A 13433-nucleotide genomic window follows, 5' to 3' on the forward strand; every position below is an offset into this window, starting at 1 on the left:
GTTAGTTGGCCCTACAAAGTATTGTTAGATTTAGCTAAGGGGAATTCGGCCTGTCCAACATGAGAGAATAATCTGGAATTGCTAAAAAAGTTACAAAGAGGTGTTGATCATCTGCATCATCCTTATATCAGGTTGTAATATATATATATTTTTTATTGTTATGAGTCTCAGTTTTCGGGTCAGTAGTGTCCGCCTAAATACACTTGACTCAGGCTGTATGAAACTACTGTTTATACATTCTGCTCCATAGCCGTTATGTTCTAGTTTCCTGTATTTGATGACGTTTCTTTGCATGCCCATGTTCAATCCATCCATAGAGTTCAAAGCACATTGTATAAATTGCAAACTATTTTCGAACTAGCCTTTAATGCCAATGCTTGCTGGAGATTGCGATTATGAAGAAACTCGGAGGCACTACGGTTTCCCGTGTACTCAACAGATTTTGTCAAATATGTATATGAAGCTATTTTCTGAGAAATTATTTAAAGATCTATTTTTAAGAATATTAATGTTAATGTATTTTACGGGGCAACGTTGTGCATTTTTTTTTTTATATGGAACATAAAGTTGTTTTTATGACAAACAAGAACTTGTTTTCTTTCCAGGCAAAATGAAATTAAGCGATAAAACATGAAAGAAATCACTATGGATAATTTTATGTGATAGCACAGCACAGGTAATATGCTTGTTAATATTTGTCTTGACACTTTAAAAGCACAACGGGTTAAGAAATGAGCATGTGATGTTATCATGAGGTGACGTCAGGGTGGGCTCATGGTTGGTTCCAGTACCACGGACAGCAATTCGGATTGTGTTTTCTTCTTCTCATACATTGTGTACTTTTAGAAAGAGCGCACCCTGCTGATGGAAGCGATCATTGCATATATTACAGTATATTAATATGTATTGAAGCAACCAGCAGGGGGTGCTGCAATCTAAACCCTTAAAAAAAAAATCAAAGCTTGCTCCAAATAAAAGACAGAAAGTCAAAAATGATGGAGATTTGGAAGTCCTTCTTTTTAATATTGTTCGGGTTGGTAAGGAAGATATATATTTTTTTCATTTTTATGATGTTTTTATCCCATATGTAAGACTTGCTTTAAGACAAACAGAGAACCAAAATGATGCGGAATAAATTAAAAAAAAAAAAAAAAAGCCATTGTTCTCAAAAGTGGAGAGTTACACATGCAAAGTGAGGCAAACCTCACATGGTCGAATCGCTGATCATTAAAAAAAAATAAAAAATAGTCAATCTCTATTCGTCTTGCCTCCATATAATCACAATTGAATCTCTTTGGAACATAAAACACTGGCAACATTTTGAGGCAAGATTGATGGAAAAAAAAAACTCAAGAATGTGGAAAGATCCAATAAAAATCTGCTAAAAAAAACAAAAAAAAAAAGCCTCTTTATAAAAATAAATAATTAAATAAAAATAAATACAACTTTTGGTGGGGAAAACCTCAAAGGTAATCCCGGTCGCATCGTCTTAAACGGAAGGTCTTCACACAACAACACATGGGAAGTCAGCATGCTCACATCAAAAAACTCACCTACACATATGAATGTCTTTATAGAATATGTAGCTGTCATCACTTGGCAGAAAATACACAACAAATGCACAATTACATCTGGAACCTGTAATACCAGCCAGCGCAAATATGTTCATCCCGTCTGAAATCCTTCCCGGGGGTTTCGCCCCACGACATTAGCCAATAAATAAAGAATTGGTGTTCCAGAACACACACGCGCATACACGCACCTCACTCTCACTTTAACATGTAAATACGAATCCATGTGGTGTCTGTGGATGTGTTTGGACTATGTTAAGAGCGGAGAACCTGACGTAAGTACAAAAACACTCTGTCGCATCCTCAGTTGGCAAATATGGTGAGCGCTATATCGGCGAGATCATCATTGCTTGGCAGCATACAAAAATAAAACAAGTCGCTCTGGTGCATATTTGGAAAACGTTTGCATGTGTCGGCAAAGTCGTTTTGATGAACGTTACGAGGAGCTGATGTCATCACGCCTTTTAAAAGTGAATGAAGCTGGCTCAGTTAGAATATGTTCGATTTCGGATGTCCGCCTAACGGTTATCGTACCGGTCGCTAGCTTCTCGTCGGTGCCGTTTGCCGGGAAACTTTTAGGAAGTCGGACTTTGTTCAGTGTTGATAGTTGAATGCGTAATAACTTGGCTAACAACCAAACAATCAGTAGGAATAAAGATTGAAGATGTAACGACTGTTACAGCTGCCCAAGACTTAATTTACCGATTTCTGATCTGTAGACAACAAATGATCACCCGACCTGAATATTTCGAAATCACTTGCTACATGTGACCAAATCTGACATTTCGTTCCTGTGTTCTCTGTTCAGCAATCGTGAGTTGGAGAGTTTGGTGATGATTTAGAGTGTATGGACATGTAATGGTTGATTTAAGTTAAGCAATCACAGAGCGAGCCACATCTGTAGTTATCCTGCGTGAGGTTCGGATTCTCATAGCGGTCCAGTCGACGATCACGCTGGAAGTCGGGTATGTGGCCCCTCGGAATTTCGCGTTTGCAGGAATTTCCAACTTCTCAGTATGTGGAACTGCAATTTCAGTTCTGGGTCAAAAGTCCATGTAATTAGAATCGGACAAGAAGTGAGGACGATAGCGGGGAAAAAGGGTGGAGGAAAAATAGTCGAGGTGACAATGAAACGTTTACAGCCTCTGGGTGAAATTTTCAGGGAATACTCCTTGAGTGCCGTTTTCTTTTTTCTGCTTCCAGTCATCTTCTTTCATCCCCATCAGCCAGCCGTCATCCTAAACGCACACAAAGCCGGACGTGACTTGTCATATTGTCTTTTGTGATGCAAGCATGTGAGAATGTGCGTGCGTGTACCTGTTCGTCTGGATTGTCAAAAGTTATAACCAGCACCACGTCGCCTGCCTTCATTTCAAGTTCATCTGTGTCGTTTGCGGCGTAATCGTGCATCACTTGGACCTTTATTGGTTATAAATGGTAGAAAAGGTTAGATCAGATATGGGCAACTTAAATGCTGGTGGCGGCCACAGCAAACCAACATTAACTGCATTTTGTGCATTTTTGTTTTTTTTTTTCACAAAAATCAACTTACCACGCTGAGCCATGTTGGCCATCTAGTGGTGAATGGTGACATTACAGCTTAAAACTGCAGTCACTGCATATTCGCAAATTTATTTATTTATTTATGTATTTATTTATTGATTTATTTGTTTGTTTATTTATTTTTCTTTTTTCCGGGATTTATTTCCCCACATCCCTCATTTTCTTGCAGAAAACAAATATATTGAATGTTTCGCATAGTTTTTTGGGGAAAAATTTTGTGAGGTTTCTGGGAAAAAAAAAAAAATCAAAATGAAACACTCTCATTCAAGGTCAAGTGTTACCTTAAACAGGAAACCAGGGGGCATGTCAGGTGACTCTGCCTTTACTTCTGTAGGTTCTTCATTTACTGCAGGTGTCTAGATGGGAAAAAAAATGTAATCGGAGAAATGAAGTCCCATGAAACTCATCGTCATATTTTTACTCACATCATTTGTTGATGTTTCTTCTGCTGCTTCGACTGTTTCTGCTTCAGGAGCTGCTTCGGGAGTTGTTTCAGATTCACCCTGAGACCACAAATACACCAGCAGAAAATTTGAGGCAGACACTACGCATGATTTAAAACTATGAATAATTGAGAGGGTGTGAAATTGACACGCTACAGGACAGACAACAACGAAAGCGGCGCTATGACAACACGGCCAGTCAGGTTGCATATTCACCTTCGGTACGTCTAGACTGCTGTAACTAAGTATTAATTACGTGAACCGAAATCACCTCTAGGCTCCACAACTTGACCTGAGAGGGGGAAAAAAATGGATGCATCCATTCTGTCGGTCCCGATGCATCACCGGCATCATACGAAGTCTCCTTCGTTGAGACTTAATTCACAATCTATTTTCTTTATCATGTCAGCATCTCAAGTTCAAATCTCCTTAAAAGTTGATGCATCCACCCTTCTCATCCAGATGCATCTTCTCGGTTACCTGATCCTCTTCATGAGCAGCAATAGGAGGACCTTCTTCTTCACATGCGTCAACTGAAGCCTCAGCAGGACTTGCGGCGTCCTCGGCGTCCTCGGCGTCCACTACGTCCGGCGTGTTGTCGGCCTCCACCGGATTCTCCTGAGCTTCGGGCGCGCATTCGTCATAAACCTGCTGGGTTTCATCATCTCCCCAATCCTCGTTGGCGTCATAGTGAACTTCTTGGGTATCGTCGTCCCCCCAGCCCTCTGTGACAGCCGCTATGGGGTCATAGCGGGCGGGCGGCGTATCGTCATCCCCCCAGGCCTCCGCAGCAGCCGCCACAGGGTCATAGTGCTTCTTGGGAGGCTCTTCTTGCGCACCGCCGTCCTCTGGCTGAGGGGCAGGGGTTAGGTTTCAAGGGGTCAGAGTTCATAAGACATGTTTTACCTCATGACTGGGTTGGTAAATCATTGGGGAAAATGCGGAGGGACGATTAAGTACATTTTGAGGGAAGACACAGCTAAAGATTCAGAATTTCAAAGAGCGATATTTCCAGGGCGTGGGGTTTTTACTGAGGATTTTAATTGGGATCGGATGGCGAACTCCCACTTTTGGCTCATGCAATGACACAATTTAACTCATCAAGAAAGTTGGTATTTTATCTTTTTAAATACCAGCATGATAACGTAAACAGTGGATTTATTATTTTTATTTTAATTTAGGTTTTATTATCTTAATTAAATAAAATTTAATAAATTAATAAAATTTAATAAAAATATTTTATTAGTGTAACATTGAAGTTTAATAAAAAAATAAAACATGTACTTCAATAATGATTTATTCAATCCATTAAAAGTTGTTATTTTAATTTTAATTTAGGTTTTATTTTGTTAATTAAATAAAATTGAATACATTAATTAATAACATTTAATACAAATGTTTTATTAGTGTAACATTGTGCAAAGTCTAATCACAAAAAATAAAATAAAACTTCAATAATGATTCAATTTAATCCATTAAAATTAATTTACGTAATTTACTTAAATGTTCAATACAAGTGAAAAAAAAGTTTGGGGTTTTCACAGAATAAACAGACCGAATAACACACTGCGAGAATCACTGATCAAAAATAATTGTAGGATTTTTGCATTAAATTCACTGTGGCTGAAATAGTGCATTTCCCCAAAAGTGAAGTGCCTAATAATCACAGAATCTATTCAATAACAAAGGTAAAGGTTGCAAAATCATAGTTTGATCATTTTCAGGCGTCAAATTAAGGTGAGCGCTTTAAAAAAATTAAAAAAAAGTCGTACTTGGATGCAGCATATTTTCAAAATTTAAAAGCAAACTGCAACTTATTGACGGTCACAATGGACAGACATGCAACAGCCCCGCACCTGATTCATCATCAACATCATCATTGTATTAAACAATTGAAGGCAATTTGGGGAAAATAATAATAAACCTTCACCGGGAAGGGGGAAAAAAATTGTTTAAAAAAAAAAATAACGACATTCAAGAGGGATGACGGTCAAAGGTATTAAGGAAGCCATTTCCATCAGAAGACTGACGTGAGCTCTTCTGTGTTTAGTTGGCGAGTATGGCTTCTAATCACAGAGCGATGGTCACAAGGCAGAGAGGGGAGGGTTGGGTGCTTATCCTTGTAAGAGCAAAAGTGTCATTCCATTCTCAAGTAGCGCTCTTTGCCTCACGCTGTAATTGCAGCAATCAACCGGCTTGTCTTGGAGACACAGCTCTCTTACAGTGATGAACGAAAAGGTTAGTTCACGGATGCCACTGTGCAAGCGAGGCTAAGTGAAGTTGCCCACTTTTGTTTTTTTTATAGCCTTGCAGAAGCCTTCACTGAAGGTAAAGATGAGCAACTTCAATCATTTATTCCCTGTGTGTTACATGGCATGTTGAGGAGACGTGTTCTGTCAGTGTAACATACAGGGATAGATGAATAAAAAATAAATAAATAAAAAAAAAGGTCAATTCAGTTTCAAATATTTACACTAATTACATAAATTCATTTAAAGTTAAACGGGTGACAAAAAGTGTCGTAGATTCAATTTAAAAATAGCATAGCATTTTTGAAAAAGAATTGACTGAATCTTATTCCCACGTTCGGTTTGTGCTATGTAAACATTTGTTAGCGGCAAGACATCAAAACATTGCAGACATGAGAACAATGCACAAAGAGATTAGGGACACGTGGAATATTTTTGGAGGAAAGAAGCCATGAAAGAAGTCTCGCTAATGGCGACATGAAACAATGTTGAATGTTTACACAATGGTATGTAAATAATGACGATGATCAGAATTTTTTTTTTTTTTTTTTTTTTGCGTTAATTATGGGGGTTGCTTAGCTTACCCAGGAGTCCCAGTTTGCTGGCTGTGAAGGGCAAAAATAATAGCATGAGGAAAAAGCACTTTACAAATCTGTGTTTTAAAGCCTGCTGGTTTAATATTTCGCTTTAAAGCAAAATGACCATGAATGAAATTGCGCGAGTCCAGAAGGTATCAAGTGTTAGATATTACCGTTGTATGACATTTACTGTATGTAAATGTCACACTGTCGCCTTGCATAAATGTCAACTTGCCCAGTAAATTATTTTAACCGGTAGAATGGAGTACCCCAAGCGGTCAATACGCTGAATGCAATTGCGGCTCCCCCTGTTGATTACAGAACCATGTCGATCAATCAATAGCTCACTTCAAACAACAATTCAAACAGAGCATAATTGTCTGTGTAAAGACTCGGATAGTCCCGATGGCGGGGCCAGTAAAATAATAAAAATTAAAAAAAAAAAAAAAAAAAGCCACATTGTGAGAGATGTCTCTGTTCTAACACGGGCAGCTTTAAAAAAAAAAAAAAAAAAAAAAAAGTTAGCGCCAGCAACACCTCAAACAATGACGTCTTTTTTTGTCATTTTTATCCACACCCACAATTTTGTACAAGCACGTGATCATCATTTTTCTTATCTGAATCCTGATTTTGAGAATTGCATAGAAACCTTGCACCTCAACGATTTCATAAGAGTGAGTTAAGAGCTCCAGAACATATCCATGCCATAAAGTCTTCACATCTGTGAGCCCGTGAAGGCTTTTGTTGTTCCCGTTGAAGGCGTCCAGGCCCAAGTTCAATAAGCTGCTGGCTACGGTACTATCAAACTGCTGACGACAACAGAAACACTGGCTTCCTGGCCACATTTGTGCAATTGAAAAATATCATGAAAGGGGAGAGGGGGGGGGGGGAGAAGCCCGGGAAAAAACAGGCTAGAGAGAGAGAGAAAAGTTGAAAGAGTATTCCGCTACACACACAAACCTCTGTCGGGGAGGTGACGCTTATATCAGGATTTGCTGCCGAATCAAACAGGTTGATGATATTTTCCGTTTTCATCTCTTTGGATGGGGTCACCTTGGGTGGAGGAGGCACTGCTGGTCTGAGCTAGAACAAAAGACACCAACTATTAAAACATTGGATTTAAAAAAAAAAAAAGTGCGAGGCAAGAGATAAGCAGCTACCTTTGATGGGGATTTTGGAATCGGCGGTGGTCCTCCTGGCTTGAGAGTGTGGTTTGGCTCGTCCGTGCCACTGGGTCAGTGAAAAATCGATGGCGGGGAAAGAATACAGATGACCCGGAGTGAGTGCACATAACGAATGAGGATAGCGAAGAAGGACGTTACATAAAAGTTGCAATTCATGCAGAGGTGTCATGCAAGAAAAGTGAGCCTCCATCCTTTCCTTCTGAATCCCTCTCGCGTCCCATGCAAGCAGGCTGCGTCTGTGCCTCGGTTAATCCTCACAAGAGAGCGGTAGCAGTGGCATTATTAGATAGAGAGAACATACTGTGAAAGCTGACAGAAGCCTCGGAACTGAAGATATTTAAAGAGATGGACAAGGATACGTTGGCGATGATGTTAAGTACAACCGGGGGAATCCGATGAGATGTCACACAAGAGCTGAATTGTTTGACTTATTTAGCGGGAAAGGAAATAAAAAAAATGTCGGGGAAAGCCTACTGTGAACATCTGAAATGTATTAGGGGTTCATTAGAGGTGTGTAACTCAGGTGTGTGTTTACTCCCATTTAACATGATTACAGTTGTAAGGGGGTGTGCACACTTGTGCAACCACATTATTTCAGTTCTTTTTAATTCGCCTTCTTGAAAATATTGACACAAAAATCAATCGACTTGGACGGGTTGAAAGTCACATGAATTATGGAAAAGGTTTTGAAATTATTGATCTTAGACTCGGGCATTTGAACAGGGGTGTGTAGACTTTTTATACCCACTGTTTGTTCCAACAACTTTGATTAGGAAATTCCAGTGGTGGACGTTAAAGACCTTCAAGTCCTCCTCTGCTGGCCTAATATAATCAAAAAACATTTTATCCAATCAGAATTCAGCTAGCCAGTGTTGCCAGGCAGATTTCATAGCAGCAGTGGCACGGACTATTCCTCGTCACCTTCTAGTTTTAGTCTTAGTAAGCGGCAGAGGTTTTGACACAGCTCTTGAATTGAATCTCCGTACCCAATGAAATTTCCACAACAACTTTTAAGGAGATTCAACGTGATGACGACTTTGAATTGTTGGCGTTAAAGCATTACAGTCATGTTTTTGCCCATCTCTTTCATATCCGCAGCTCGGAGAGCGCGACGCTCTTTCCAGACACTTGCACAAGCAAGCACCGCGAATGCTCTCAAACCTGCAAACGGACTGACATACGGACAACCGGACAGACAGACCAACATTTGCGTGGCCGTGGTTTCACCACGCCCCTCGCTGATTACCTCCTATTTGCTCCTGACGATAAGGCGCCGCGGTTACCTGTCTTTCTGCAATGGAGGTTGAGGGGTGGCTTCAGATTAATGAACGGCATTTGAGTTGTGTGGAAATGTCATTTTGCTTTAGTTCAAATAAAGAGACAAATCTTCCTTTCTTCTTTTGCAAAACTTTACAATTTATCCCATTTCAGTTTGAGTCATTGGGAAGGAAATCAACGGCTGCAATTGACAAACTTGCTCACTAACCTGCTTGTGTCTGTCTGTTCGAGTTTCTCCAACACGTCATATAAATCCTGATCCAGCTGTCGGCAGCGGGGAAGGCAAAAAGGCATTAGAGCAATAATTTCAAATCTCAGGATGAGTCAGCAATAGACACGACACTGGAGAAAAGTGTTGGAACACAAAGTTATTCATTCTTCCAATCTTTTTTGGAGACTTTTTTTTTTTTAATCATCAAGAATATTTGTGAGTTTCGGAACATGTGTCGGATGGGGTTGAGGTCAGTGTTTGTTATTTCTTCCTCCCCAAACTCTTCCAAATAATTCCTTGACGGGCCTTGATTTTCCCAAATTATTCTCATCAAATTTGAAACCGAGGAAGAAACGAAGGGGTCTAGAAAAGTCCAAGACCAATTCAATAAATGATCACGTGTGTCAATATTTGACTCTCACTGTCGTGTCTCTTTTGTTTCCAACAACTCACCCGGCTAATTTCTTTGTGAAACTTTTCCTCGAAACCAGCGAGACTCTGGAAGGTGCTGACATAAAACCCAACACGACTGGAAAACAACGCCAAAAAGTGGAAAAAGACGAATATTCACGACATTTGAAGATTTGATTTGTTCAGTGCAATACAATTCCTTGCATTGATTTAATAACATTTACCAACTGAGACTAAAATTAATTCAATCCATTCACCTATGTTCCCTTATCATTTTTATCTTATGAACACACACAAAATTTTTTTTTAAATGCACTCAGGGTATCAGGTTGTGAACTTGACGGAAAATATTTATATCATTAAAATAGCGAATAAGACCTCACCTGTTCCAGAGTGAAGGTAACTCCTCCTGTAAGTCAATATTGATCTCCTCAAACACCTTCTGTGCTCTCTCCAACTCTTCCTCCGCCTGAAAAAAAACAAAAACTGGGTTGATTTCTTATTATTGCTTTCTTGCTTATGTCAGAGATGACAGAAATGAATGATATGTGCGTGTCCACCATTAAGAGTTTGGCATACCTGGCTTCTGGACAAGCTACTCTGGGCAACATTGTGTGCGGACAGAATCCCTTGAGCCCAGCCGGGCGTTGCCCTCTCCAACAATGAGGACGGCTAAAAAGGCCACACACACACGTTAACGTATCATTGATGGACGACTCACCTCATAAGTAGTATCTCGGTTATATTACCTTGGTGATTTTAATACCACCATCCTTTTTCTTGGTCTTATGTGTGGTGGCGTAATTGTGTCTGGCACTGTCGTAATCCACCAACTTTCTGTCCCGCTTGGCAATACGAGCCTGAACGACAATGTAATAAAGGGAAGTTTTTGGGGAATTGGTATTAAGAGGTCGATGAGACGATGGCGGCTAACCTTAATATCAGGAAACTGCCCCAAATAGGTATCCATGGATATGAGAGCATGATCAACCAATTTTTGATGGTAGTCAGTCCACAGCACATCGCAATCCTTGAAGATGGAAGAGCACATTGACGAGCACATGAATAAATAAATAAATACATACATAAATACATAAATAAATAAATAAATTAATTAATTAATTAATTAATTAATTAATTAATTAATAAATAAATAAATAAATAAATAAATATTTTAAAACCATCACTATTTGTTATGTAGTAGTCCGTTAATTAAATATGTATAAACTCAAATAAATGACTCACTCAAGTTAGGCATCTAATTTTAAGTTTCAATATTCCCAAAAACTACTCAGACAGAAGATGTGAGCGATAAGGTGTCAATTAATTGCCATGCATTCGTGTGCGTGCAGTGTGTGGGCGTTCTTTGGGCTTCAACAGTTTTGCTGAAACTATGGCGGAATATCCAAGTTAGGAAATGTAAAAAAAAAAACTAAAAAAAACGAGTACATTTGAGTCGCCTTTCGGATATGAAGGGAATTCAAACAACTAAGAGGATTCAAAAGCAACATGGGATAAGCAACATTTCTGCTTGGGTAGTAAGACTATCATCACTTTTCGAAGTTTCATTGATTGGACAGTCCAGACAATAAAATGTCAAACCAATAAAATTGAATGTCATTGTAACACTCAATCACAATAATTCAGGCTATAGCAGCCGTGGCTAACGCCATATTGTTTACAGCGATAGTGAGGATTAGCGTGACTTGGGAAAGAGACTCGAGGGGCCGAGGGATTGTGAAGTGAGGCATTCAAATCAAATATTGCTAGCAGCTTGAAAACCACAAACTCCCCCTTTAAGGTTCCATTTGTTGTGTTACGGGCAGCAGTGTGGCGCTTCGTTATATCATACAGGTGAAATAGTCGGAAAGATCGTCTTAAAGCCAATAATGTTAAATATTTCCTTGAAGCATGTGCATAATTTAATATGATCCATACAATGATGAATTAGCAAAACATGTTTTATCTAATGCGGGCAAATAAAAAAAATAATAACATGTCTGACCTCCACAATGGAATCGACTTCATTCTTGCCATACCAGTCGGGCTCATACATGTCAGCCAAGCACGCCTGTACGTTCTTCGACGACTCGTGCATGGCTGTGAAGAAGAAGCACGTACACGCCATGGAGCGCATTTGCAAAAAAAAAAAAAAAAATTTAATTGGAACAGACTCATAGTTGTATGTTGTGCAATAAAAAAAAAAATCCTCATTGTCTTTCTCACCTTTCACAGCCTCCAGGTACGCTCTAAGGTCGCGCTGGAGTTTGCTCCCTTCAGCCTGAAAAATGACACATTTGAGAAGACACATCCAAACGAAGATAGACAGTCAGATCATCATATATTAAATAATAAAATCCCTTTGCGGTGCCTCTGAAAATATCATATGTGAGACTCTCACATATTGTTTGTTGAAATTGATGACTCCCTCCTCGAAAGCAACATCTTTGGTCTCATCTGCTTTTCCCAGCTTCTGCAGAACCTGCCAAAAGCAATAACACTGTCAGTAATGGCGTTTTTTTTAAGTAATCCTTACATTGACATTCACGTGAGAGAGATATAAAACAACAACCATGAATAAGACTCTCATGATCCCAATATCACTAAAATATTGGGGGGAAAAAATCGTGCAGGTGTACTAAAGACTGCATGATTGCCGAAGCCAGTACATGACGCACATGGGGATCACCGTGCAAGGATGGTGCATATAAGCTTAAGTCATATAGCGCCCTCTGCCACACACACATAGCATCCCGAACATGCAATTGTCGAGGCCTCTCTCGATATGCATACAGTACACCGAGCGGCGTTTAGTACCATCGTTGTGCTTGAATTAAATGTGACAGGTTTGTCGCTGTGGAACGTATAAGACGTGAACGTCGTCACGATATTGTGCCACATGCACACGATGATGAGCGGGCCCATCTCCTTCCCCTTCATTGCTCCCCTCAATGACATTGCCTAAAATGCTCGGATATACGGGGGGGTGGGGGTGCAGCACCCGAGCCCCAAATGCACCATCATAGCTCCCCAAGCTGTGAGGCTGTCGTGATGCGACATTGCCCCTCGGTGGGGGGGGATGCGCAACTTGGCAGCTCGCTGCTTTTACAGGCCTCGCATCTTCATTTCCCCACATTGAGTCCGCAGCTCTTACCTTCTCTTGGGCTCTGGTTAGCTTCTTCTGGACGTTGCTGGCCACTTTCCCCGCAGTCAAACCTTTCCCTAAATTTAGCTCAGCCATCTTTTAGCGTGGATCAGCCTGGGGCACGCGCACGGGTGGGAAAGAAGAGCAAATAATCCAACGGTTGGACCGCTAGGGTGACCGTGTAGGAAAATGCATCAATGTCCCGATGAGAAAATACACGCGTAGAATGTTCGTGTCTCGTGAAGCTGGTGTGCTATCAATTGGATGATGCAAAGCCAGGCTGGCTGTAATTCTCGACTATTGAGCTGTTAAGCGTGCGCGTCCACGAGACGGGAGGAGGATGCTGACAGAGATGCTCTTAAAGGCACAGAGTAGGCTGTTGCGCGTACACGTGTAGTGGTGGACAAGTATGCTCAAATAACCAACATAATGTAGCAACTGAAAAAAAAGTGATTGGGGATCCAAGTATCGCCACCAGCGGCAAACAACAAAATACAGAAACGTAGTTGGCCTAAGTGTTCATTAAAGGTTATTATTATTGTAAACCTTTGAAACATTGTGGCGAGTTTGGAATATAAGAGCGTTTTGTTAAACGTACTTAACATTCAATTGAAATGTATTACACAAAAGTGATAAGAATGGAAAACTGCACTTAAAGTTGAATAAGGGTAAATGAACGGATTGAAATGAACAATTTTGTATTGCTGTTTGCGAAGCAAAATTTGCATTTTGTGCCTCATTTCACCTTCCGCGTGTAGTAGGAGGTGGAGGCTAGCTCGGTGTTACTTACAACACATCAG

At 40.1% G+C, this 13433-nt stretch overlaps 1 protein-coding gene across 3 annotated transcripts; it reads right to left on the bottom strand.

Moving 5' to 3' along the window:
- Positions 1-993: 993 nt before the first annotated feature.
- Positions 994-12978, bottom strand: bin1a (bridging integrator 1a). Of its 3 annotated transcripts, XM_088314655.1 has the most exons (19): positions 12643-12978; positions 11890-11970; positions 11715-11769; positions 11494-11588; positions 10423-10518; positions 10238-10348; positions 10068-10160; positions 9872-9957; positions 9531-9606; positions 9075-9130; positions 8835-8879; positions 7565-7634; positions 7365-7487; positions 6411-6431; positions 4058-4429; positions 3560-3637; positions 3416-3490; positions 2889-2990; positions 994-2809 (listed from the first exon to the last, which is right to left on the bottom strand). In XM_088314655.1, exons 1-19 carry the CDS (start codon positions 12727-12729, stop codon positions 2708-2710), a joined length of 1824 nt encoding a protein of 607 aa, XP_088170781.1. In that variant the 5' UTR covers positions 12730-12978; the 3' UTR covers positions 994-2707. The 3 variants fall into 3 exon arrangements, with proteins under 3 accessions (XP_088170781.1, XP_088170782.1, XP_088170783.1); XM_088314656.1 differs by lacking the exon at positions 8835-8879 and having other exon boundaries at positions 12643-12977; XM_088314657.1 differs by lacking the exon at positions 4058-4429 and having other exon boundaries at positions 12643-12977.
- Between the last annotated feature and the right edge of the window lie 455 nt (positions 12979-13433).

The sequence above is a fragment of the Idiotropiscis lumnitzeri genome, chromosome 14, assembly GCF_059441095.1.
Source record: "Idiotropiscis lumnitzeri isolate Australia: NSW breed Sydney's pygmy pipehorse chromosome 14, RoL_Ilum_1.0, whole genome shotgun sequence".
NCBI classification, from domain to species: Eukaryota; Metazoa; Chordata; class Actinopteri; order Syngnathiformes; family Syngnathidae; genus Idiotropiscis; species Idiotropiscis lumnitzeri.

Bases quoted from the DNA above. Each gene is read 5' to 3' on its own strand.
- bin1a (XM_088314655.1), bottom strand. From the start codon at position 12,729: ATGGCTGAGCTAAATTTAGGGAAAGGTTTGACTGCGGGGAAAGTGGCC. The intron at 10,519-11,493 runs GTCAGACATGTT...TCCATCTTCAAG, and splicing joins AAGTCGATTCCATTGTGGAG to GATTGCGATGTGCTGTGGAC. The intron at 9,958-10,067 runs GTATGCCAAACT...GTTTTTTTTCAG, and splicing joins GTAGCTTGTCCAGAAGCCAG to GCGGAGGAAGAGTTGGAGAG.